The 27,846-nt window shown below is 36.9% G+C and overlaps 1 protein-coding gene across 5 annotated transcripts in view; it reads left to right on the forward strand.

Moving 5' to 3' along the window:
* Nucleotides 1-27,846, forward strand: part of Vps8 (vacuolar protein sorting 8) — a 91,206-nt gene that overhangs the window by 36,805 nt on the left and 26,555 nt on the right. For 3 of the 5 annotated variants that reach the window (XR_014180331.1, XR_014180330.1, XM_081991843.1), the window contains exons 11-16: nt 1,500-1,699; nt 1,998-2,142; nt 3,924-4,109; nt 9,387-9,522; nt 10,900-11,580; nt 17,146-17,319. Coding sequence is in view for 3 of the 5 variants with exons in the window: in XM_081991843.1 (XP_081847969.1) it covers nt 1,500-1,699; nt 1,998-2,142; nt 3,924-4,109; nt 9,387-9,522; nt 10,900-11,580; nt 17,146-17,319 (1,522 nt within the window). In the remaining 2 variants the exon portion in view is untranslated. Of the gene's footprint in view, nt 1-1,499; nt 1,700-1,997; nt 2,143-3,923; nt 4,110-9,386; nt 9,523-10,899; nt 11,581-17,145; nt 17,320-17,529; nt 17,713-27,846 lie in introns of those variants that run through there. The other 2 variants (XM_081991844.1, XM_081991845.1) reach the window with 2 other exon arrangements.

Raw genomic sequence — 27,846 nt, forward strand, 5'->3', positions numbered from 1 at the left:
GACAGCTTGTAGCCCAAAGTGTCCTCTACAAACTGTGCAATGTCATGATTGTACAGAAAGTGTCACCTGACCGAGTTATTGCACGAAATTTGCCCGAATGCACTATAACAACACGATTTGTACTACCGTCACTTTGACAGTCAATAACTCGGTTATTTTGACAGGTATCGACTTGATTTTTTTTTGACAAATTGTAGCCCGAAGTATCCTCTCCAAACTGTCAAACGTCATATTTGTACAGAAAATTTCACCTGACCTAGTTATTGCACGAAATTTGCCTGGATGCACTAGAACGACACGATTTGTACTACCGTCACTTTGACAGTCAATAACTCGGTTATTTTGACAGATATCGAGTTGATTTTTTGACAGATTGTAGCTCAAAGTGTCTTCTACAAACTGTCAAATGTCATGTTTGTACAGAAAATGTCACCTGACCGAGTTATTGCACGAAATTTGCCTGGATGCACTAAAACGACACGATTTGTACTACCGTCACTTTGACGGCCCATAACTCGGTTATTTTGACAGGTATTGAGTTGATTTTTTTGACAAATTGTAGCCTACAGTGTCCTCTATAAACGGTCAATTATCATGTTTGTACGTAATATCTACGACAATTGTCACGTGATTTTTACCATGACTGCTACGTTAGAATTGTCGAAATAGTCACCGTAAAGCGATGATACGAGTTTTTGATACTGCAAGGAATCTTTGTGGTTGAAACGCTATACGTCCGTTATATTGACAGTTCTGACGTATGTATGGCAGGTGTCACGTGATTCTCACCATGACAGCTACGTTAGAACTGTCAAAATAGTCGCCGTGAAGCGATAATATGAATTTTTGATACCAAGCAAACTTTGTGGTTGAAACACTATATGTTTTTGAATTTGACGTATGTATGACAGTTGTCACGTGGTTCTAGAACACTATTTATCCAGACGATCACGTGGCAATTGTCAAAATAACTGTCATAAATCTCAGAAACACGTTTTATAGCGAATACTGCAAGAAACCTTGTCTAAACCCAGATTTTTGCGACTTTTGGAAACAGTTTGACAGTTTTGATGTTAGTGACAGTTGTCACGTGGTGCTAGAACACTGTTTAGCTAGACGGTCACGTGACAACTGTCATAAATCTCAGAAAGACGTTTCATATCGAATAATGCCAGAAACCTTGTCTAAACCCTGATTTTTGAAACTTTTGATTGCAGTTTGACAGTTTTGACGTCAGTAACAGTTGTCACGTGGTGCTAGAACACTATTTAGCTAGACGGTCACGTGACAATTGTCAAAATAACTGTCATAAATCTCAGAAACACGTTTTCTTTTCTAATCGGTGATTTTTGCAACTTTCGAGCACATTTTGACAGTTTTCACTGTGTCTGTGACAGTGCGGTCACCCAGGGTTGGCTACGTCAGAACGTGTCAAACTGGTGCTGCGCGTCAACGTGTTGTTTGACGTGACAGCTGTCACAGCGTGCGTTCCGTTTCAGGGACATTTTGTGCAACGAACTGTTCGACTCCGTTCGCACCGATCAGTGCACGTTGGATTGGTATTTCGCCATTGTTGCCGATCACATTTGTCGCGGTACTTTGCGCAGGCTGTCACCGTCAGTTTGTCAGATTTTGGTCGATTTTTTGGAAAAATCCGATCCGCAACTGTTGGAAACTGTCTTACTTTCTTTGGATTTAGGTAATTAAACACATTTTTTTAATTTGTATTTTTTTTTGTTGCTGTTCTTATTATTATTTATTTTGTTATTATTTTTTATTTCGTTTGTTTCCCATTTGTCATTGTTTATTTTATTTAATTTATATTTCTTCTTTTTTCAGTTTATATTTTTTTTGTTTGTATATTTAATTGTTCTTTTGCTTTTATTATTTTTAGTTGATTTTAATTTTTAATCTTTTTTATTCCGTTTTTTTTTTTAATTTCTTAATTACTATTTTTGTTTTTTTTTGTGATGAAATTTTTTTTTTTGGTTTTTAAGATTGCTTAGACCTCCATCAGGTCCTGAAGATGTGTAAAAGACTGAAACTTTATAACGCTTGGATCCACGTGACCACCAGAACTTTAAGGGACTACACGGCACCTCTGGTTGAATTTCACACGGAATTGACACCTGCCAATAACAGGTAAACTGTCATTCTTAATTTATTTGTTTTTTTGAGGCCCTCTAGCGGCCGAATCGTCAAAGTTACAAGGTCATATTTTTGGAAACCTCACAGTCTGTACTATCTTTTACCTTCCCTAACTTTTCGACGTAACTTTCCAAATAACCGAGTTATTTGAGGTTAAGGACGAGGAATTTGGACGCCCTCTAGCTGCCATACTATGCAACCAATCAACCAATATTGCATATCGGTGGAAAGCCCACGTTATTGGCTATCCATGGACGTATAAAAATCTATACCAAGTCGGTCAAATAGGGCAGTAATTTGGACTTAAACAACAAAGTGTCGAATGAGGAAAACGTGTATGATAACTTTACTTTGTTTTTGCCAAATTTGACAGCCCGGCCGCCATTTTGTTTTTTTTGACAGTTGTCACTTTATTTGACAGACAGTCGCTTAAAAACAAGCAAACGTCGTCACAACTGTCACAATTTCTTACCTATCAACTTGTAAATGCTTATCAGAGAATTTACACAAATTACACAGCATGTTTTGTAGTTTTCTAGCTTGAAGGCGCGGATTTTGGCAATTTCTGTCTACGTGACAGCTGTCAGATGACATTCCTACTGGTTAGTTACGTCATCACTGTCAAATAATTAACCATAAACATCTAAAGTGTGTTTTGGTCAATTAAAACTTTGACACCGCTTTCCTCTCTGACTGTACCAAGTTTTGCAGAGTTTTTTCATGTTATTGGATAGGAAATTCAATGAGGATTTCAAAAATGTGCATAAAACAGTCATTTTCTCACTCCAAGTGCGTTTTACAGGCGATTTTGTCTTTGACTGTCTTTTCAAACTGTGTTTCTGGCAGTTCAAACTTTGACACCACTTTTTTTCCTGTCTGTACCAACTTTTGTAGTGTTGTCTTAGTTTGTTAAATAGGAAATTTAAAGAGGATTCCAAAAATGTGCATAAAACAGTCATTTTCTCACTCCAAGTGAGTTTTACAGGCGATTTTGTCCCTGACTGTCCTTTTAAGTTGTGTTTCTGGCAGTTCAAACTTTGACACTGCTTTTCTCACCGACTGTATCAAATTTTGTGGTGTTTTTTCATGTTATTGGATAGGAAACTTAATGAGGATTTCAAAAATGTGCTTAAAACTGTAATTTTCTCCACCCCAAGTGGGTTTACAGGCGATTTTGTCCCTGACTGTTCTTTTCAATTGTGTTTCTGGCAGTTCAAACTTTGACACCACTTTTTTTCCTGTCTGTACCAACTTTTGTAGTGTTGTCTTAGTTTGTTAAATAGGAAATTTAAAGAGGATTCCAAAAATGTGCTTAAAACAGTCATTTTCTCACTCCAAGTGAGTTTTCCAGGCGATTTTGTCGCTGACTGTCCTTTTAAGTTGTGTTTCTGGCAGTTCAAACTTTGACACTGCTTTTCTCCCCGACTGTATCAAATTTTGTGGTGTTTTTTCATGTTATTGGATAGGAAACCTAATGAGGATTTCAAAAATGTGCTTAAAACTGTCATTTTCTCCACCCCAAGTGGGTTTACAGGCGATTTTGTCCCTGACTGTTCTTTTCAATTGTGTTTCTGGCAGTTCAAACTTTGACACCACTTTTTTTCCTGAGTGTACCAAGTTTTGTAGTGTTTTTTCATGTTATTGGATAGGAAATTCAATGGGGATTTCAAAAATGTGCTTAAAAGAGTCATTTTCTCACTCCAACGGAGTTTTACAGGCGATTTTGTCCCTGACTGTCCTTTCACCTTGTATATGTAGTTATTTAACAATTTCAGGTTAGGTAACACGTTGCTGGTGTACGTGTCGTCGTGTCTGGCCGGTTTAGGCTATCCCACCGGGTATATTGACCCCAGTGACGTGTCACGTGTCAAGTGTGACGTATTACGTTGCCTGGAAACGGTCCATTCCATTAATCGCACTGCGGACGAAAAAACGTATCCCTATTTGAGAGCACTGTTACGGTAAGTAATCACCCTGTATAATGAAAATGTCAAATTAAGCACAAATACAAAGTGGACTGAATTTGACACTCTCTACTTGAACACCCTGTAACTCGGTTATTTTGACAGCTACAGGGTGGTTCAATATACCAATTTGTAGGCTTTGAAATTCTCCTTTGGCCACCCTGTATAGTGTCTATAGTAAAGGTGTTCTGAGTTACAAAACTATGTTATTATAGAAGATAAAATAGAAGAAAAACCAAAAATAAAGAAAGACACAAATGAAAAAGAAAAGAAAGAAAAGAAAGAAAAAAAAAAAAAGTAGACAACGAAAAAAAAAACGAATAAGAAAAAAAAGAAAGGAAGAGAAAAGAAGAAAGAAAAACATGAAAAAGACGAATTGAACAAATAAAAGAGCAAATAAACACAATAAAAAACCAAGAAAAAAAAAAAAAAAATCAGACAATACAAAAAATTGAAGAAGAAGAAAAAATTAAAGAAAACGATTACAAAAGAAAGACTGAAAAGACGGGAAGAAAACAAAAGAAGATAAATCAAAGAAGAAAGACGAAAACAAGGAAAGGAAGACAGAGACAAAAAAGAAGAAAAAATATGAAGAAAGCAAGAAAAAAAGATAGTAAAGATGACGAAGAAGAAAAACAACTCAAACGAAGACAGAACAAATAAGAAAAAAAAGAACAAGAAAAGAAGCAGACGAAAGTAAAGGAGGAGAAGACAAAAAAATAAAAAGGTTTTAAAAAAATTAAAGCTAAACAAAGACTAAAAAGAAGAATCAAAACGAGAAAAAGGCAAAATAGAAAAAAATAATAAAAAAACACTGAAAAGAACAAAGAGAAACAGGAAAAAATACGAAAGAGCAGAAAAACAGACAAACCAAATACAAAAAAAAAACAACGAAGACGAAGGAGAAGAAAACAAAAAACAATAAAAACACGAAAAAAACGAGGAGAAAGAGAAAAAGAAGACAAAACAGGGACAAGACAAATTTGGAAAAAAGGAAAGAAGTAGATGAAAGGGATGAAATAAACAAAAAAAAACAAAACGAAAAGGAAGAAGATGAAAGAGAAGGAAAAAAGAAGAAAGCGAAGACAAAACAAAAACTGAAAAAAAAAAATAGAAACAAACTTGGAAGAGAGTGAATGAGACTGAATTTGACTCTTGTCATTTGAACACCCTGTAGCTCGGTTATTTTGACAGTTACAAGGTGATTCAATATACCAATTTGTAGCCCATGAAATCCTCTTTTGATCACCCTGTATAGTGTTTTTAGTGAAATTGTCAAAACTGAGTTATTTAAGCACAAATACAGAGTGGACTGCATTTGGCAGTTGTCACTTTAACACCCTGTAGCTCGGTTATTTTGACAGTTACAGGGTGGTTCAATATACCAATTTGTAGGCTTCGAAATTCTCCTTTGGCCACCCTGTATAGTGTCTATAGTAAAGGTGTTCTGAGTTACAAAACTATGTTATTATAGAAGATAAAATAGAAGAAAAACCAAAAATAAAGAAAGACACAAATGAAAAAGAAAAGAAAGAAAAAATAAAAAAAGTAGACAACGAAAAAAAAAAACGAATAAGAAAAAAAGAAAGGAAGAGAAAAGAAGAAAGAAAAACATGAAAAAGACGAATTGAACAAATAAAAGAGCAAATAAACACAATAAAAAACCAAGAAAAAAAAAATAAAAAAAAAACAGACAATACAAAAAATTGAAGAAGAAGAAAAAATTAAAGAAAACGATTACAAAAGAAAGACTGAAAACACGGGAAGAAAACAAAAGAAGATAAATCAAAGAAGAAAGACGAAAACAAGGAAAGGAAGACAGAGACAAAAAAGAAGAAAAAATATGAAGAAAGCAAGAAAAAAAGATAGTAAAGATGACGAAGAAGAAAAACAACTCAAACGAAGACAAAACAAATAAGAAAAAAAAAGAACAAGAAAAGAAGCAGACGAAAGAGAAGGAGGAGAAGACAAAAAAATAAAAAGGTTTTAAAAAAATTAAAGCTAAACAAAGACTAAAAAGAAGAATCAAAACGAGAAAAAGGCAAAGTAGAAAAAAATAATAAAAAAACACTGAAAAGAACAAAGAGAAACAGGAAAAAATACAAAAGAGTAGAAAAACAGACAAACCAAATACAAAAAAAAACATCGAAGACGAAGAAGAAGAAAACAAAAAACAATAAAAACACGAAAAAAACGAGGAGAAAGAGAAAAAGAAGACAAAACAGGGACAAGACAAATTTGGAAAAAAGGAAAGAAGTAGATGAAAGGGATGAAATAAACAAAAAAAAACAAAACGAAAAGGAAGAAGATGAAAGAGAAGGAAAAAAGAGGAAAGCGAAGACAAAACAAAAACTGAAAAAAAAAAAAAAAATAGAAACAAACTTGGAAGAGAGTGAATGAGACTGAATTTGACTCTTGTCATTTGAACACCCTGTAACTCGGTTATTTTGACAGATACAGGGTGGTTCAATATACGAATTTGTAGCCCATGAAATACTCTTTTGATCACCCTGTATAGCGTTTTAAGTGAAAATTTCAAAAATGAGTTATTTAGGCACAAGTGCAGAGTGAGCTGCATTTGACAGTTGTCACTTTAAACACCCTGCAACTCGGTTATTTTGACAGATACAGGGTGGTTCAATATACTAATTTGTAGGCCTTGAAATTCTCTTTTGACCACCCTGTATAGTGTCTATAGTGAAGGTGTCTGAGTTACAAAACTATGTTATTATAGAAGATAAAATAGAAGAAAAACCAAAAATAAAGAAAGACACAAATGAAAAAGAAAAGGAAGAAAAAATAAAAAAAAAGTAGACAACGAATAAGAAAAAAAGAAAGGAAGAGAAAAGAAGAAAGAAAAACATGAAAAAGACGAATTGAACAAATAAAAGAGCAAATAAACACAATAAAAAAACCAAGAAAATAAAGAAAAAGAAAAAAACAAAAAAAAAAACGAAAACAAAACAGACAATACAAAAAATTGGAGAAGAAAAAATTAAAGAAAACGATTACAAAAGAAAGACTGAAAAGACGGGAAGAAAACAAAAGAAGATAAATCAAAGAAGAAAGACGAAAACAAGGAAAGGAAGACAGAGACAAAAAAGAAGAAAAAATATGAAGAAAGCAAGAAAAAAAGATAGTAAAGATGACGAAGAAGAAAAACAACTCAAACGAAGACAAAACAAATAAGAAAAAAAAAAGGACAAGAAAAGAAGCAGACGAAAGAGAAGGAGGAGAACACAAAAAAATAGAAAGGTTTTAAAAAAATTAAAAGACTAAAAAGAAGAATCAAAACGAGAAAAAGGCAAAGTAGAAAAAAATAATAAAAAAACACTGAAAAGAACAAAGAGAAACAGGAAAAAATACGAAAGAGCAGAAAAACAGACAAACCAAATACAAAAAAAAACAACGAAGACGAAGGAGAAGAAAACAAAAAACAATAAAAACACGAAAAAAACGAGGAGAAAGAAAAAAAGAAGACAAAACAGGGACAAGACAAATTTGGAAAAAAGGAAGAAGTAAATGAAAGGGATGAAATAAACAAAAAAAAAACAAAACGAAAAGGAAGAAGATGAAAGAGAAGGAAAAAAGAGGAAAGCGAAGACAAAACAAAAACTGAAAAAAAAAAATAGAAACAAACTTAGAAGAGAGTGAATGAGACTGAATTTGACTCTTGTCATTTGAACACCCTGTAACTCGGTTATTTTGACAGTTACAAGGTGATTCAATATACCAATTTGTAGCCCATGAAATACTCTTTTGATCACCCTGTATAGCGTTTTAAGTGAAAATTTCAAAAATGAGTCATTTAGGCACAAGTGCAGAGTGAGCTGCATTTGACAGTTGTCACTTTAAACACCCTGTAACTCGGTAATTTGGACAGTTACAGGGTGGTTCAATATACCAATTTGTAGGCTTCGAAATTCTCCTTTGGCCACCCTGTATAGTGTCTATAGTGAAGGTGTCTGAGTTACAAAACTATGTTATTATAGAAGATAAAATAGAAGAAAAACCAAAAATAAAGAAAGACACAAATGAAAAAGAAAAGCAAGAAAAGAAAGAAAAAATGAAAAAAAGTAGTAGAACGAAAAAAAAAAACGAATAAGAAAAAAAGAAAGGAAGAGAAAAGAAGAAAGAAAAACATGAAAAAGACGAATTGAACAAATAAAAGAGCAAATAAACACAATAAAAAAACCAAGAAAATAAAGAAAAACAAAAAAACAAAAAAAAAACGAAAAAAAAACAGACAATACAAAAAATTGGAGAAGAAGAAAAAATTAAAGAAAACGATTACAAAAGAAAGACTGAAAAGACGGGAAGAAAACAAAAGAAGATAAATCAAAGAAGAAAGACGAAAACAAGGAAAGGAAGACAGAGACAAAAAAGAAGAAAAAATATGAAGAAAGCAAGAAAAAAAGATAGTAAAGATGACGAAGAAGAAAAACAACTCAAACGAAGACAAAACAAATAAGAAAAAAAAAAGAACAAGAAAAGAAGCAGACGAAAGAGAAGGAGGAGAACACAAAAAAATAGAAAGGTTTTAAAAAAATTAAAAGACTAAAAAGAAGAATCAAAACGAGAAAAAGGCAAAATAGAAAAAAATAATAAAAAAACACTGAAAAGAACAAAGAGAAACAGGAAAAAATACGAAAGAGCAGAAAAACAGACAAACCAAATACAAAAAAAAACAACGAAGACGAAGGAGAAGAAAACAAAAAACAATAAAAACACGAAAAAAACGAGGAGAAAGAGAAAAAGAAGACAAAACAGGGACAAGACAAATTTGGAAAAAAGGAAGAAGTAAATGAAAGGGATGAAATAAACAAAAAAAAACAAAACGAAAAGGAAGAAGATGAAAGAGAAGGAAAAAAGAAGAAAGCGAAGACAAAACAAAAACTGAAAAAAAAAAAATAGAAACAAACTTGGAAGAGAGTGAATGAGACTGAATTTGACTCTTGTCATTTGAACACCCTGTAACTCGGTTATTTTGACAGTTACAGGGTGGTTCAATATACCAATTTGTAGGCCTTGAAATTCTCTTTTGACCACCCTGTATAGTGTTTTTAGTGAAATTGTCAAAACTGAGTTATTTAAGCACAAATACAGAGTGAACTGCATTTGGCAGTTGTCACTTTAACACCCTGTAGCTCGGTTATTTTGACAGTTACAGGGTGGTTCAATATACCAATTTGTAGCCCTTGAAATTCTCTTTTGACCACCCTGTATAGTAAATTTATCGTACATATACAGGGTAGTAAACGCAGCAAATTTCAGGTACAACACGCGGGAATGTCTCAACGTGATCAAGTTGGCGTTCACGGAAGCGGAATTCACCGGCGAAATGGGCGTTTTACAGCGCGAACGACTTATCAACATTTTAACGGAAATTGTCGCCCCACCCGAATTCAAAGTAAGTTTAAAAAACCAAAAAAAAAAATTACATTTACGTAGAGCTATATAGTTTGGGACACCCTGTATACAACAAAACATGAAATTTGTTCGGTAAAATCGATGAAATAAGTAGGCCTAGAATTGGATTGGCTAAACGGACATTAGTAACCGCGTTTACGCGATTGTTAATGCGTGAAACTGGTGTAAATCCAGTCAGCATGCATAAGAAAAGCATTCTAAATGTTTTCGCTCCTTTGCCAAATTTCCCTATTTCTAACCATTTCCGAGATATTGGCCGTTTTTGAAATTTCCGTATCTCGGTTAGTTTTGAGGTTTTACTGACCGATAAAAAGCTTAAAATGTTTGTCCTGAACCGCTTTTTCACCTCTCGCTAATGTGGCAACGCCGCACCATATACAGGGCAGGGCGTCCATTAAAAAGCGGAAGAAAACCACCGTTTGTCGGAAACTACGTTTACTTTGTTTAAGTGTGCAACCTGAATTTTGACAGCTCGAAACTCGCCTATTTTGACAGTTAGCGTGTTGATTTTTTTACTAACTTGTAGACCGTGAAATTCTTTATAAATCACTTCCTATACTTCGAGTAGCAAAGTTGTCAAACAACCGAGTTATTTTGACTTCAAATGTTAAGAGTAAAAAAATTCAATCTAACAATTACCACCTAATGTTTGACAGTTCGCCACTCGGTTATTTTGACAGTTAGCAAGTTGCTTTTTTCACCAAATTGTAGACCGTGAATTTCTCTATAAATCACTTTGTACAGTTCGAGTGGGACAGTTGTCAAATAACAAAGTTATTTTGACTTAAAGCGTCAAGCGTAGAATAACTATCAAACGTGTGCAACCTGAATTTTGACAGTTCGTAACTCGTTTATTTTGCCAGTAATCGAGCTGATTTTTTTACTAAATTGTAGACCGTTAAATTCTCTATAAATCACTTCGTATAGTTCGAATAGGACAGTTGTCAAATAACCAAGTTATTTTGAATTAAGGTGTCAAGAGTAAAAAATGCAGTCAGAGACAATCTAAAGTTTGACAGCTCGTAACTCGGTTATTTTGACAGTAATCGAGCTGATTTTTTTACTAAATTGTAGACCGTTAAATTCTCTATAAATCACTTCGTATAGTTCGAATAGGACAGTTGTCAAATAACCAAGTTATTTTGACTTAAGGTGTCAAGAGTAAAAAATGCAGTCAGAGACAATCTAAAGTTTGACAGCTCGTAACTCGGTTATTTTGACAGTAATCGAGCTGATTTTTTTACCATATTGTAGGTCGTAAAATTCTCTATAATCGACTCGGTATAGTTGTCGCAGTTTCAACTATTTTCCAAGGAAAATTTTACAAAAAACCACCAACGCGATGTGTAACTTGCAGGCGAACGAGGTAATCAGTTTGGCGTGTTTTATTGCCCGACTGATCGTCAGCGACAACCTGTCAGTCGACCAATCAGTACTCAACGTCATTGTCAATGCGTTGACAAGTGACAGCGCCGACAATGTCAAATTGAGCGTGCGCGACCAGACGGAAATGGAGCAAGCGCTGTTGGAGTTGCTGCAAGCGCAAAAATTGCTTCGTTTCGAACCGCGTCGATTGCTCGAGATGGCGCTGCGTGCCCGATTATACCGCGTGGCCGAATTACTGATGGAATCGTTGGGCGAGTACGGGAAAATCGTCGAGTGTTACCTGAACGATCCGCTTCGTGGCGCTGAGGTGTTTGATTACATTTTACGTCACGTGGACGAGCCCGAGCGACGAATCGCCGAACAGATTCGCTTAAACTTTGTGCGATTGGTCGAGTGCGATTGCGCAAAAACGACAGCCGTGACGGTCGAACGGTTTCCGGAACTGGTCGAACGATTGACCGGCGAGCTGCGCGGCGAGTTGCAATTTCGTTTTTTGCGGCAACTCGCGATCGGCGAATACAAAATGGGCCCGCGACTGGCCGAAACCTACTTGGAGCTGTTGTGCTCGCGGGATTTGCCCGGAGTTTGCCGCTTTCTAATGACCGGCGCGTGTTTGAGCGACCGCGCGTTGGAGATTACCAAAAAACACGGGGTAAGTGTCTAAAAAAGCCTGTAACTCGGTTATTTTGGCAGTTAGCAAGTTGATTTTTTTTACCATAGTGTAGACTGTAAAATTCTCTATAAATCACTTTCTATAGTTCGAGTAGCAAAGTTGTCAAATAACCGAGTTATTTTGACTTCAAATGTGAAAAGTAAGAAATTCAGTCAAACAAATAAAGTAAGTTTTTGTGGTTTTAACCTCAATTTTGGACCAATTTGGTGTCATTCTGACAGCAAAATCGCGTTTGCCAGGTGAAATTTAGTCAAAAAACGGATAAAATCTCTATGACTGTGTATCTGCGAATCGGCTCGAAGGACCAAATCTTTCAAACTTGAATAATTGTCTTATTTGACCGACAACGTATGGACTTTTATATGTCGATGGATAGACAATGAAATAGGCTTTCCAACGATGTGCTAACATGGGTTGATCGGTTATATGGTTTGGCCGCTGGAGGACTTTAAATTTAACCAAAATTTTCTATCCAATTTTTGTGCACTATTTTGTTTAAACCTAAAAAACTGTCTTATTTGATTGACAACGTATGGACTTTTATATGTCGATGGATAGACAATGAAATAGGCTTTCCAACGATGTGCTAACATGGGTTGATCGGTTATATGGTTTGGCCGCTAGAGGGCTTTAAATTTAACCAAAATTTTCTATCCAATTTTTGTGCACTGTTTTGTTTAAACCTTAAAAACTGTCTTATTTGACCGACAACGTATGGACTTTTATATGTCGATGGATAGACAATGAAATAGGCTTTCCAACGATGTGCTAACATGGGTTGATCGGTTATATGATTTGGCCGCTAGAGGGCTTTAAATTTAACCAAAATTTTCTATCCAATTTTTGTGCACTGTTTTGTTTAAACCTAAAAAACTGTCTTATTTGACCGACAACGTATGGACTTTTATATGTCGATGGATAGACAATGAAATAGGCTTTCCAACGATGTGCTAACATGGGTTGATCGGTTATATGGTTTGGCCGCTAGAGGGCTTTAAATTTAACCAAAATTTTCTATCCAATTTTTGTGCACTGTTTTGTTTAAACCTAAAAAACTGTCTTATTTGATTGACAACGTATAAACTTTTATATGTCGATGGATAGACAATGAAATAGGCTTTCCAACGATGTGCTAACATGGGTTGATCGGTTACATGGTTTGGCCGCTAGAGGGCTTTAAATTTAACCAAAATTTTCTATCCAATTTTTGTGCACTGTTTTGTTTAAACCTAAAAAACTGTCTTATTTGACCGACAACGTATGGACTTTTATATGTCGATGGATAGACAATGAAATAGGCTTTCCAACGATGTGCTAACATGGGTTGATCGGTTATATGGTTTGGCCGCTAGAGGGCTTTAAATTTAACCAAAATTTTCTATCCAGTTTTTGTGCACTGTTTTGTTTAAACCTAAAAAACTGTCTTATTTGACCGACAACGTATCGACTTTTATATGTCGATGGATAGACAATGAAATCGGCTTTCCAACGATGTAGCAACATGGGTTGATCGGTTACATGGTTTGGCCGCTAGAGGGCTTTAAATTTAACCAAAATTTTCTATCCAATTTTTGTGCACTGTTTTGTTTAAACCTAAAAAACTGTCTTATTTGACCGACAACGTATGGACTTTTATATGTCGATGGATAGACAATGAAATAGGCTTTCCAACGATGTGCTAACATGGGTTGATCGGTTATATGGTTTGGCCGCTAGAGGGCTTTAAATTTAACTAAAATTTTCTATCCAATTTTTGTGCACTGTTTTGTTTAAACCTAAAAAACTGTCTTATTTGACCGACAACGTATTGACTTTTATATGTCGATGGATAGACAATGAAATCGGCTTTCCAACGATGTAGCAACATGGGTTGATCGGTTACATGGTTTGGCCGCTAGAGGGCTTTAAATTTAACCAAAATTTTCTATCCAATTTTTGTGCACTGTTTTGTTTAAACCTAAAAAACTGTCTTATTTGACCGACAACGTATGGACTTTTATATGTCGATGGATAGACAATGAAATAGGCTTTCCAACGATGTGCTAACATGGGTTGATCGGTTATATGGTTTGGCCGCTAGAGGGCTTTAAATTTAACCAAAATTTTCTATCCAATTTTTGTGAACTGTTTTGTTTAAACCTTAAAAACTGTCTTATTTGACCGACAACGTATGGACTTTTATATGTCGATGGATAGACAATGAAATAGGCTTTCCAACGATGTAGCAACATGGGTTGATCGGTTATATGGTTTGGCCGCTAGAGGGCTTTAAATTTAACCAAAATTTTCTATCCAGTTTTTGTGCACTGTTTTGTTTAAACCTAAAAAACTGTCTTATTTGACCGACAACGTATGGACTTTTATATGTCGATGGATAGACAATGAAATAGGCTTTCCAACGATGTAGCAACATGGGTTGATCGGTTATATGGTTTGGCCGCTAGAGGGCTTTAAATTTAACCAAAATTTTCTATCCAATTTTTGTGCACTGTTTTGTTTAAACCTAAAAAACTGTCTTATTTGATTTACAACGTATGGACTTTTATATGTCGATGGATAGACAATGAAATAGGCTTTCCAACGATGTGCTAACATGGGTTGATCGGTTATATGGTTTGGCAGCTAGAAGGCTTTAAATTTAACCAAAATTTTCTATCCAATTTTTGTGCACTGTTTTGTTTAAACCTAAAAAACTGTCTTATTTGATTTACAACGTATGGACTTTTATATGTCGATGGATAGACAATGAAATAGGCTTTCCAACGATGTGCTAACATGGGTTGATCGGTTATATGGTTTGGCCGCTAGAGGGCTTTAAATTTAACCAAAATTTTCTATCCAATTTTTGTGCACTGTTTTGTTTAAACCTAAAAAACTGTCTTATTTGACCGACAACGTATGGACTTTTATATGTCGATGGATAGACAATGAAATAGGCTTTCCAACGATGTGCTAACATGGGTTGATCGGTTATATGGTTTGGCCGCTAGAGGGCTTTAAATTTAACCAAAATTTTCTATCCAATTTTTGTGCACTGTTTTGTTTAAACCTAAAAAACTGTCTTATTTGACCGACAACGTATGGACTTTTATATGTCGATGGATAGACAATGAAATAGGCTTTCCAACGATGTGCTAACATGGGTTGATCCGTTATATGGTTTGGACGCTAGAGGGCTTTAAATTTAACCAAAATTTTCTATCCAATTTTTGTGCACTGTTTTGTTTAAACCTAAAAAACTGTCTTATTTGACCGACAACGTATGGACTTTTATATGTCGATGGATAGACAATGAAATAGGCTTTCCAACGATGTGCTAACATGGGTTGATCCGTTATATGGTTTGGACGCTAGAGGGCTTTAAATTTAACCAAAATTTTCTATCCAATTTTTGTGCACTGTTTTGTTTAAACCTAAAAAACTGTCTTATTTGATTGACAACGTATGGACTTTTATATGTCGATGGATAGACAATGAAATGGGCTCTCCAACGATGTGCTAACATGGGTTGATCGGTTATATGGTTTGGCCGCTAGAGGGCTTTAAATTTAACCAAAATTTTCTATCCAATTTTTGTGCACTGTTTTGTTTAAACCTAAAAAACTGTCTTATTTGACCGACAACGTATGAACTTTTATATGTCGATGGATAGACAATGAAATAGGCTTTCCAACGATGTGCTAACATGGGTTGATCGGTTATATGGTTTGGCCGCTAGAGGGCTTTAAATTTAACCAAAATTTTCTATCCAATTTTTGTGCACTGTTTTGTTTAAACCTAAAAAACTGTCTTATTTGACCGACAACGTATGGACTTTTATATGTCGATGGATAGACAATGAAATAGGCTTTCCAACGATGTGCTAACATGGGTTGATCGGTTATATGGTTTGGCCGCTAGAGGGCTTTAAATTTAACCAAAATTTTCTATCCAATTTTTGTGCACTGTTTTGTTTAAACCTAAAAAACTGTCTTATTTGACCGACAACGTATGGACTTTTATATGTCGATGGATAGACAATGAAATAGGCTTTCCAACGATGTGCTAACATGGGTTGATCGGTTATATGGTTTGGCCGCTAGAGGGCTTTAAATTTAACAAAAATTTTCTATCCAATTTTTGTGCACTGTTTTGTTTAAACCTAAAAAACTGTCTTATTTGATTGACAACGTATGGACTTTTATATGTCGATGGATAGACAATGAAATGGGCTCTCCAACGATGTGCTAACATGGGTTGATCGGTTATATGGTTTGGCCGCTAGAGGGCTTTAAATTTAACCAAAATTTTCTATCCAATTTTTGTGCACTGTTTTGTTTAAACCTAAAAAACTGTCTTATTTGACCGACAACGTATGGACTTTTATATGTCGATGGATAGACAATGAAATAGGCTTTCCAACGATGTGCTAACATGGGTTGATCGGTTACATGGTTTGGCCGCTAGAGGGCTTTAAATTTAACCAAAATTTTCTATCCAATTTTTGTGCACTGTTTTGTTTAAACCTAAAAAACTGTCTTATTTGACCGACAACGTATGAACTTTTATATGTCGATGGATAGACAATGAAATAGGCTTTCCAACGATGTGCTAACATGGGTTGATCCGTTATATGGTTTGGACGCTAGAGGGCTTTAAATTTAACCAAAATTTTCTATCCAATTTTTGTGCACTGTTTTGTTTAAACCTAAAAAACTGTCTTATTTGATTGACAACGTATGGACTTTTATATGTCGATGGATAGACAATGAAATAGGCTTTCCAACGATGTGCTAACATGGGTTGATCCGTTATATGGTTTGGACGCTAGAGGGCTTTAAATTTAACCAAAATTTTCTATCCAATTTTTGTGCACTGTTTTGTTTAAACCTAAAAAACTGTCTTATTTGATTGACAACGTATGGACTTTTATATGTCGATGGATAGACAATGAAATAGGCTTTCCAACGATGTGCTAACATGGGTTGATCGGTTATATGGTTTGGCCGCTAGAGGGCTTTAAATTTAACCAAAATTTTCTATCCAGTTTTTGTGCACTGTTTTGTTTAAACCTAAAAAACTGTCTTATTTGACCGACAACGTATGAACTTTTATATGTCGATGGATAGACAATGAAATAGGCTTTCCAACGATGTGCTAACATGAGTTGATCGGTTAGATGGTTTGGCCGCTAGAGGGCTTTAAATTTAACCAAAATTTTCTATCCAGTTTTTGTGCACTGTTTTGTTTAAACCTAAAAAACTGTCTTATTTGACCGACAACGTATGGACTTTTATATGTCGATGGATAGACAATGAAATAGGCTTTTCAACGATGTGCTAACATGGGTTGATCGGTTATATGGTTTGGCCGCTAGAGGGCTTTAAATTTAACCAAAATTTTCTATCCAATTTTTGTGCACTGTTTTGTTTAAACCTAAAAAACTGCTTGATTTGACTGACAAGGTATGGACTTTTATATGTTCGTGAAATGGGCTTTCCAACTTGTCTCATTTTTAAAATTTACCAATTTGCCAAGAAAAAAGCGTTTTTAATCGTTTTTTAGGCTCATGAAGCGACCACGCTGCTTCTAGAACAATCCGGCGAATGGTCGGAAGCTCTAGATCTACTTTTGGCCAACGATCTGATCGAAAAAGCGACGGCGCTGTGTATTCGAGGCGCCGAACATCTGGATCAAGCTGGCGCGCAACGATTGTGGCTCACCCTGTTGCGCAGCAAGGTAACTAAACATTGTCGAAACGTCAAAGTAAACTGTGAGATTATATGTCATTCTTAAACACTTCTGACAGTTGTCAACTAACACTAAAGTCGGTTTAAATTTGACAGCCACGTCAGAACTGCCAAAAGTACACCGTGAAGCTTTTACCAGTTCAAACTTTAACACCGCTTTTCTAGCTGACTGTACCAAATTTTGTAGTGTTTTTTTTAGGTTATGAAATAGAAAATTCAATGAGGATTCCAAAAATGTGCTTAAAAACATGATTTGGTTACTCCAAGCGGGTTTTACAGGCAATTTTCGCCCTGACTGTCTGTGACAGTTGACGTGTCAAATAGACGGCTACGTGAGACACCACTAAAATGTAAAACACAATCTATTAAACCATGTCGTTTTTCTTAGATAGTTTTCATAGTTGTGACGTGTTAAGACAGGTGACATGCTGTGACGCTATTTATTCGGGAGTTCGAATCAAAGTGTGTTCTAGAACAAAAGTGAATGAGAATTGCCTCGGGCGCCACCTGGTTTTAAGAAAGTATTTAGAGTTTTCGAAATGTGAACCAGGAAACACAATTCGTATGCCTTGGTAGCTTTTAAACAGCTGGAGACAAGGTTTCCGACAATCTGTGGTAAGAGTGGATCAGTTGGTGACAACGCTAATAAAAGCCAAAAGTACCAATCAACTAAAGTATATTCTAATTGCTTAACTTAAAATGCCAGCAAACTTAACTACACCAAATAATTAGGCAAATAAGCGTATTGTTGCGAAGCGAACTTTTGATAATTAGTTAGGATTTCTTTAGTTATTTGTAGAGTCCGGATTAAAAAGCACTAAAATTGTGAAAAAAAGCGCTTAAAAAGCAAAATCATTTTCCTCCAAAAATGCATAAAAATCTGTAAAAAAGCTTTAAAAAAGCACAAAACTCTTTCAGAGATAAAATTTTTTTTACTATTTTTGAGTTCAACTTCTAAAAGTTTTCAAACTGCTTTAGAAGCATACGGAAGATTATAATTTGGAAGGTTTTTGAACTGTTTTGAACTGTAAAGAGCATATTGAAGGTTCTGGAAGGCTTTAGAGGCATTTGGAAACTCTTACACGGTTCTAGGATTTTTGGGAAGCTTCTAGACTGTTTTAAAAGACTTCCGAATGCTCTGGAGTTTCTGTAATGTTTTGAAATCTTTTTAGACTACTTTCGGAGCATTGAAGTTTCTGGACTGCTTTTAAGACATTTTACTTTGAACTTTTGGAAGCTTTTAAATTGCTCTTGAAGCATGCGGAAGCTTTTAGATTGCCTTGAAACTTTTTGAGAGCTTCTAGACTAGTTGAAGACTATTTGGAATGCTTTAGACTGCTTGAGAAGCATTTTGGAGTTTCTCCAGTGTTTTAAAACCTTTTTAGACTAATTTAGGAGCATTTGTAAGGTGTTTGGACAGTTTCAAGATCCTTGAAGGTTCTAAGGCATTTGAAACCTTGTAGACGTTTGAAGCTGCTACTGCTCTAGAAGTATACGGAAGCTTTTAGACTGTCTTGAAATATTTTGAGAGCTTTTAGATAAATTGAAAAGCATTTGTTAGTGTTCTAAAAGCTTTTGAAAGCTTCTAGTCTGTTTTGTAAGCTTTTGTAAGGCATTTTAGAGCTTCTATAGAGTTTTGGAATATTTTTACATTTTTTTAGACTACTTTAGGAGCATTTGGAAATTTTTTGGTCAGTTTAAATTTGTAAATTGATACTTATACATTTTGCAGCATGTTTTTGTCGTTTCAATACAGCAAAAGTCAATATTACCACTTGGCCCAATGGCCTACTGTGCGACGTTACAGAACCAATAAGATTACGTCAAAACTGCTGCGTTTTTCTGTCAAAGCAGTTATTAGTTTATTTTTAAAAACTTGAAAACTTGTTAAAAACTAGTTAAACCATACAAAAATAGCAGTAAATAAGCACAAAAAACTAAAATAAGCACAAAAAGAAGAAAAAAGCAAAAAAAGCATGAACAAAATCTGTCAAATGACGTGTTTTTGTATCAAAAGTTGGTTGCTTTTATTATTTACAAAAAGCTAAATTTCTAGAAATCCGGACTCTAGTTATTTGTTGTTACCCCTGTATGTTACGTTGCTTTGTTTGCGTTCTACATTCTTTTAGGTTTGCGGCACTGCGATTGAATGTGCCCCTTTTCTCCACAGTTCCAGCATTCCAATGACCGAGTAAACGTGGTGGTTTGAGCGTTTCGGTTGTTCTGACTTCTTCTATTTAACGCTCCCATTAGTTCTTTTCGAAATGTCTCCAGCTGACGATTCAAGTCTGACTGAGTGATTGTGTGATCTGAATTGGAAGATCGGTTTCTCGGTTCCGGTGTAAGGCTTCTGACTTGACGCACTCGAGTATGTCCTCGTGATACTTGCTTGACCGCCTCAAACTCCAAAGCGTAGGCAAGAGCATCATGCAATGTTTGGCATCTCGCTAATCGTATTGCTTGCTCTGTGTCACAATCTTTAAGACCTCGCACAAAAGCCCGTACTGCCATTCGCTCTCTAATGTCGTGAGAGGCCGTTGGATAGGCCAGACAAACTAATCGAGCAATGTCGGCTTCATACTGTTGAAGTGTTTCCGTGCTTCTTTGGGTCCTATTAGACAACTGAGCTTCGTATACTTGTTCTAGGTGCTTATTTCCAAATCTCATCTCTAAATGTTGGATTAAGTCGTCGTAGTTTTTGTACTGGCTCTCGTCCAAAGTCTGCAAAACCTCCAGTGCTTCTTCTCGAAGTGACAAAACCAAGGCAGTGGCTTTGTCACTTGATGTCCAATTGTTGGCCTCTGCGGCAGCCTCAAACTGTTTTTTGTAAACCTGCCATGAGGTCTTACCGTCGAAAACTGGTGGCTTAATATTTGAGCAGACACTAGAACGGTTGGCGACTACGGTTGGCTTTGAAGACTTTTCCTGTAGTTTGTCAAATTCCTCTCGCAAGGTCTGAACGGTCTCCTCCATACCGCTTATCCTCTCATTTACCTTTTCTTCCAAAATTTCCATCCTTTTGTCCATTTCTCCTTTTATTTCATTTATTACTCGGTCTAATTTTTCATCTTGTCGTTGAAACTGGTTTTTAATTTGGTCTTGGCTTGCTTTGAACTGCTCTTGACTTATTTGGCTTGCTTTCATTGCTTGAATCATCTCCATAAGTTGTTTCATTCCTTCATCCATTTTGGCGCTTTGTTGTCGTGTACTCACAGGCATTCAACACACCTTCTGCTTTTGTCGGTTTATTCTGTCTTCCTCTGGATCTCTTCTTTGATTCTCCAATCCCACTTCTGACACCAAATGTACCGTCGTACTCCTTAATGACACACTTCTTGTACAACACTGTATATTGTTTACAAAACAATAAACTGACACTGACACTTAACCTCGTTATCTGATAACTTCAACTTCACTACAATCATCAACTCAACAACTAACTAACCAGGCCTGGTTCAGCTGCTTATATAGGCTTCCATGGTTTCTAGAAAGTTCCCAAATATTCATGAAATTGACTTTCTCTCTCACACTCATTAAGCTATAACATAAATCTCTCTCTATATAAGCAACGGAGCCAGGATTTTCTAGAACACAGACAAAAGAATGTAGAACGTAAACAAAGCAACGTAACATACAGGGGTAACAACAAATAACTAAAGAAATCCTAACTAATAATCAAAAGTTCGCTTTGCAACACTGCCCCCCTCCTAGAGTTGATCGTCCCGATCATCAACTTCACCAGCTTTGGGTGGTCGGTAAGGTGCAAGTCGATCCACAATAAACTCTTCCCCAGGTCGTGGAAAAGCCAAAACTGGTGGAGAACAAAGGGTTACTTTCAGTTCTTCCATGGCTTCCTGACATGTTGTAGTCCATTCGAAGGGCTGGTTATTCTCCGTCAATTTGTGTAGGGGTCTGGCTATATCAGCAAATCCACGAACAAACCTTCTGTAATAGGAACACAATCCCAGAAAAGTTCTTAATTCGTGCTTGTCTTTCGGAACAGGCCAATTTTTTACAGCTTCAGTTTTCTTCGGGTCGGTTTTTACTCCTTTTGTCGATATAACGTGTCCCAAGTATTCGACTTCTTCTTGGAAAAAGCTGCACTTCTTCGGATTTAATTTCAGGTTTGCCCCTCTGAACTTCTTGAAGATTTCTTCAACGTTTTGCAGGTGTTCTTCAAATGTTTTGCCCATAATAATGATGTCGTCTAAATAAACAAGACAGGTTTTCCAAGTCAATCCTCGTAGAACAGTTTCCATTAATCTTTCGAAGGTTGCCGGAGCATTGCAAAGTCCAAAAGGCATGACGTTAAAATGCCACAAGCCATTTCCTGTTGAGAAGGCAGTTTTCTCTTTGTCCCGTTGATCCATCTCCACTTGCCAGTATCCACTTTTTAGATCCAAGGTGGAAAACCACTTTGCGTTAGCCAGAGTGTCTATGGTGTCATCTATTCTGGGCAAGGGATAACTGTCTTTCTTAGTAACTTTATTTAATCTTCTATAGTCCACGCAGAATCTTGTCGACCCATCTTTCTTAGTAACAAGTACCACAGGAGAACTCCAAGGGCTGGTGGATGGCTCAATGACGCTGCGATCCGCCATGTCCTGTATAAGATTTTCCACTTCTGCCTGCTTAGCCAATGGGAGTCGTCTGGGTCTTTGCTTAATGGGCAAATAATCCCCTGTTTCAATTTTATGCCTCACTAAATGAGTTCTTCCCAAATCCGTTTCATTTAAGGCGAACACGTCCTTGTAGTCGTGAAGCAAACGGCCAAAAGTCTGTTTTTCTTGATCAGTTAAAATTGAGCTCGTCTTTTTCATTAAGTGCACCAAACACTCAGGAAGGTCACTGTCGGGGTTTGGTTTTGTTTCGTGCGACTCCTTAGTCACCATAAGTACTGGTTCGGATTTGGCTATTATATCGCCTTTTTTTAATCTTTGACCACATTCTTTCAAATTGGCGACTTTTACGTATGCTTGGCCGTTTTTCTGCTGGACTAGGGTGCGGGCTACAAGAACTCCCTTCTTCACAGCATCATCTTCCTCTTCATAACTCGGTTCTATCAGCTGAAGTGTGCTCAATTCCGTTTTTCTATCCAAATTAACTTTAACGATGGTCTCTGATCTTGCAGGTAAGTTGACATCTTCTTGCAACGTGACTTTCCTCACACGCATATCTTGGAGTACGACGGTACAGTATTTAGAGTTTTCGAAATGTGAACCAGGAAACACAATTCGTATGCCTTGGTAGCTTTTATACAGCTGCGTTTATACAAGCGTATCTTAAATCCCCCCTCCCCTTAATTAAACAAGAACGAGAGTGAGAGTGTGCAACTTAGTTACGGTACGGGTCGGATGCGATGCAAAACAGGTCAACGGTATAATGCAGAAAGTTAAAAAGCCACGCAATGCAATGAATGTTACAGGTACAAGATGAATCAAAGTTAATTACAGGGACAATGCAGGTCTACGTTTACAACTAAGCAATTAACCGTCCTAGTGCAAATAAAGTTACGGTGTTACGGGTCGGTAAAAGAGTCGGAAGAGGGTAGTACTGAAACCACCCGGTCTATACGAGCCTTGTAGTGGTTCTTGTTGACAACAGGATATAGAAACTTGCCTCCTACGCCCGGTCTAGCAAACCATGTAGCGTAGTCAACAAAAGACAGGGCCAGGAAGTGGGGCCGGACTACTAAATGACACAAACGCCCGGTCTAGCGAACCATGTAGCGTAGTCAACAAAAGACAGGGCCAGGAAGTGGGGCCGGACTACTAAATGACACAAACGCCCGGTCTAGCGAACCATGTAGCGTTTGTGTTGAAGGTGGAACTAGCGTGTAGCGCCCGGTCTAGCGAACCTCGACGCTACACCATGTAGTGTTTGTATAGAAACCTACAATGCCGGATCTATGGCGTAGCACCCGGTCTAGCGAGCCACGATGCTACTGAAGTAAAAGGGCCGGAAAAATGGCCGGGCTGGGACTAACGGTGCAAACGCCCGGTCTAGCGAACCACGACGCTACAACAAACGGCGCACTGTTTGGTAGTTTTTTTAATTTCATTGGCACAAAAGAAATACTTGGAGTTTTATATATTTGGCTAAAAGTCATTCAAATGTCAAACAATGTTTTCAAAGAACAAGTTGGCTATGATAGAATGTCACATTCTTTTATTATTGTTTGACAGTGATTCGTCAAACTCAAATACATTATTTTTTTCTAGTAAGTTTTTTTTGGATGCGTTACGAAGGTTTTGTTGTTAACTTAGTAGAAGACAAGTTTCATTTTTGTTTTAAAATGGATCCTAATTGTAGGGGTAAGTAGTAAGTTTTTCACATAAAAATGTTTGTTCAAAAGTATACTTTTAAATATTAATATACTCAAAATGGAAATGCGTTTTTACGTCACTATTAAGAGACAAAATTTTGAATGTTTTTTTTTATGTTCCGCCCAATATCCCACGGGTTTGTTTAGTGTTTTGTTGAAGAAACTTACTTAATAAACTAATGCTAAACAGAAACCTTGCTCATATTTGCACATAAGTCTAAAATACGGGGTTAATTTTTTACTGACGTTTCAAAAGTTCAAAATGCTATACTTACCTATATTTTGTTCTGCTTACAGATGTGGACGAATACTTTTTTATTATTAGTTACCAGGACCTTTTTGACATGGTTCAGAGTTTTTCCGATAAAAGTATTAATAGTAGATTCACTACTTTAGAAAATAAAATTTTAGAACTGACGAAAAATGAGCAACTCAAAATAATCAAATAATTTGGCAAAATTTAAGAACATCATCGCCTCGTTTTTGTCGTCCTTTAAAATTACAGTTCATTCACGAAACAGCAGAGCTAATTAAACTAGAAAAAGAGTTTGTGGACCGTCAAATTAATAATATCGTTCCATTTACTTGTACCATTAATAACTCAAATGTAACTGTTAATTTTGAACTACATTTTACAATGATTGAGGGTAAAGTTTGCAATTCTTTAACTTCAAACAAATCTACTCAAAGATGTTATATTTGTGGAGCCTGTTCTAACGACTTTAATAATATCGACAATATTGTTCTACGACCAGCAAATACTGATAACTTTATGTATGGCCTGTCTACTTTACATGCTTGGATACGTTTTTTTGAATGTCTCTTACATTTAGCTTATAAAATGGATATTAAAAAATGGCAAGCTAGAAGTGATATTGATAAACAAATTGTATTGGATACCAAAAAGCGTATTCCAGGGCAATTGCGCAACCAGATAGGGCCCATTGTTGATAAGCCCAAGCCCGGTTTTGGTAGCTCCAATGATGGTAACACAGCTCGTAGGTGCTTTGAAAATGTAGAAGTAGTATCAAATATAACCAAAATTGACAAACAATTAATTACAAAATTTCATGTAATGCAAACTTTATCGTCATACAGATAGGTTTAAGGAATATGCGTTAACAACTGCAAGACTTTTTGTGACATTGTATCCTTGGTATGCCATGCCTCCAACTATACACAAAATTTTAATACATGACTTTGAAGTTATTACATCATTTTGCTTGCCAATAGGACAATTATCCGAGGAAGCACAAGAGGCACGCAACAAGGATATCAAGAAGTATAGAGCGGATTTTTCCAGAAAAACATCCAGAAAAGATAACATACGAGATATAATAAATCGCCTTCTGGTTTCGTCAGATCCTTGCATCTCGAGTTTACGTAAACTACCTATTAAAAAATTAAAATGTTTCCTTCCTGAAACTTTTCAGTTATTAGATACTCCAAAAGTAAATAATTCCACGGATACGGTAACTGTATTTAACTCTTTTAATTATTGCCTAGATTTTTTAAAAATCGACCACTGTGCGGCGGTACAGGGTTGGAGTAAACAAGGAACGAACACCCGGTCTAGCGAGCCTCGGTGTTCAAATAACAGGTACACAGTGCACTAGGAGGGCTAGCCACTAAACAGGTATACTTACTGTGATGCGGCGGTGCTGCTGGAAGGTTGAGATGTTGCTCGGGGAGAGCTAATGATCTCAACACACCACAAACTGGCGGCGCACGCTAGTTTTATAGACAGTCCGATTCCCCCACTTTCGGGTAGTGGGAAACACGGCCCTACTCGAGTGACGCGTACAGAACCGCAGTACTGCAGGAAAACGGTACGCTTCGGCCAACCTAGCTACGTCAACTCGCGAATTATAATTACAAGGAAAGTCGCAAACCACTAATTTCCTATTACGCGCTATCATACTGCAACGTTGTTGTAAACCCTGTAATTCTACCAATTGTCTCCAACAAGAACGGTAAAAATCGGACTGGCCAATCCTGAGAAAATATAATAACTTAAAAATACGGCTTATCGTATTTTGGCAAAGTACTAGCACTGGTTACTTTACTAAACGGCTTCTATTAATAGTTCCCTTATCTGCATATCGTCGCAAAACCAACGGCACTAACGGACGACTTACGGCTGTATTCACCATTACCCCGCTTAACAGACTGTTAGCTAACAATGGTATAGCAAATAACCCCTTGTTAAGAAATGTACTTATTCACCAAGCTATTGGCTGGTCCGTATAGATAGATAGATAGATAAATGTGCTTTATTGTCCAAAACTAATAAGCTTTATCGACAAAGCGGTTATAGATAAATAAATAAAATAAGTAAAATAACAAATAGTATACATAAAACAGCATAAATAAACCGGTAACTAAAACAAACCCACAATAAACATTTTAAACAAATATACATGTAGCCCTACTGGAGAAACTCGTCAACCGAATAAACTGCCCGCTCAAGGAGGAGCCGCTTTAGACGCCCACTAAACAACCGGAAATCAGTCAGCAGCCTGATCTGCTGATCCACCCTATTATAGATCTTGACCCCATTATAAATAAGAGAACCCTTGACAAGAGCAGAACGAGGTATCGGCAGAGGGATATTGTTAGACCCACGTGTGGCCATCCTCCCACGGTAATCAGGAAAGCGGAATCTATGTTTGTGAATGAGTCCAGAATAAACAATGAAGGCAGGGTGAGAATTCTGTGTGACAGAAAAAAAGGCCGGCAGTGAGCTCTCGGATGAGCGCCAGACAAGAAACGAACAGCCCTCTTTTGTAGTACAAAAACTGAATGAAATAAAGCTCTAGAACAAGAGCCCCAAAAGGGCAGACCAAAACTCAAGTGTGATTCGACTAGAGAGAAATATACTGTGCGGGCGACATCAATGCCCAACTCCCTGCGCGTAGTTCGAACACAGTAACAACCGAGCGCCAACTTTTTATTGAGACGTTCGATATGACAATGAAATTTAAAGTTTCTATCCACACTCAGACCGAGAAAACGAACGTCCTCTACAGACGCGATTGCAGCCCCGCCCATCGGCAAATCATCAACAACACAGTTGAACGCCATCAAATGGGACTTTGACATGTTCAGACAAAGCCGATTTGCGTCGCACCACAATTTAATCTTATCCAGATCGTCCGAAATGTCACGCAAGAGACCCACGGATTAGTAAACAAACTGATAAGTAAAAAGTTATTCTTGGCAACATGGCTGTAATGACGATCTAACCTCAATTTATTCCTTATTCAAACTTCAAACTTTCAAATTCAAATTAAAATTTGTATTTGGTTGTTGTCGGTTGACTTATAAAACAAGTCTCACATTTGTTTTCTAAAAATTATATAGTACGAGGGAGTATCGAAAAGTAAGGTCTCCAACGATGCCATTTTGGGACGTGAGTTGCTAGGCGAAATTTGACATGATTTCCCCACCACAGTGTATAATCATGCGCAATACCTTGGGACGGCCAGTTCCTGCGTAGCAGTCGCTTAAGATGGAGCTCCCGCGAGGTGCGAACTGCGCTCAGTCATTCGATTTTTGAACGCAAAAAAGGTTTCTCCTATAGACATTCATCGCCAGTTAGTGGAAGTATATGGTGAGAAGTGCATGGACATAAAAAACGTGCGGAAGTGGTGCCGGGAGTTTTCTGAAGGCCGCGAAAATGTCCACGATGAGCCGCGGTCGGGGCGGCCTAGTTTACCGGAATCAACGGCTGCTCGAATCGACGAGATGGTGCGCAATAACCGGAGAATAACTCTTCATGAAATAAGGGAAGGTCTTAATGAAGAGTGTGGCTACTTCTCTGTGCAGAATATTGTGTCGGAGGTCCTCGGTTACCACAAGGTGTCCTCCAGGTGGGTCCCTAAGCAGCTTACCGACGAACACAAAAGAAAGCGCGTGGAAAGTGCCACAGAATTTCTCCGCCGCTATGAAGAAGAGGGTGAAGATTTTCTGGATTCGATTGTGACTGGAGACGAAACTTGGGCACATCATTACACCCCGGAAACGAAGGCACAGTCGAAACAATGGCGTCACCCGACCTCACCGAAGCCCAAAAAGTTCAAGACAGAGAAGTCAGCGGGAAAGGTTATGGCGACCGTTTTCTGGGACAGAAACGGGGTTCTGTTGGTGGATTTTATGCCGAAAGGAACAACAATCAACTCAGAAAGCTAC

Source organism: Ips typographus, linkage group LG13 (genome assembly GCF_016097725.1).
Source record: "Ips typographus isolate SLU linkage group LG13, UJ_Ityp_2.0, whole genome shotgun sequence".
Lineage (NCBI taxonomy): Eukaryota > Metazoa > Arthropoda > Insecta > Coleoptera > Curculionidae > Ips > Ips typographus.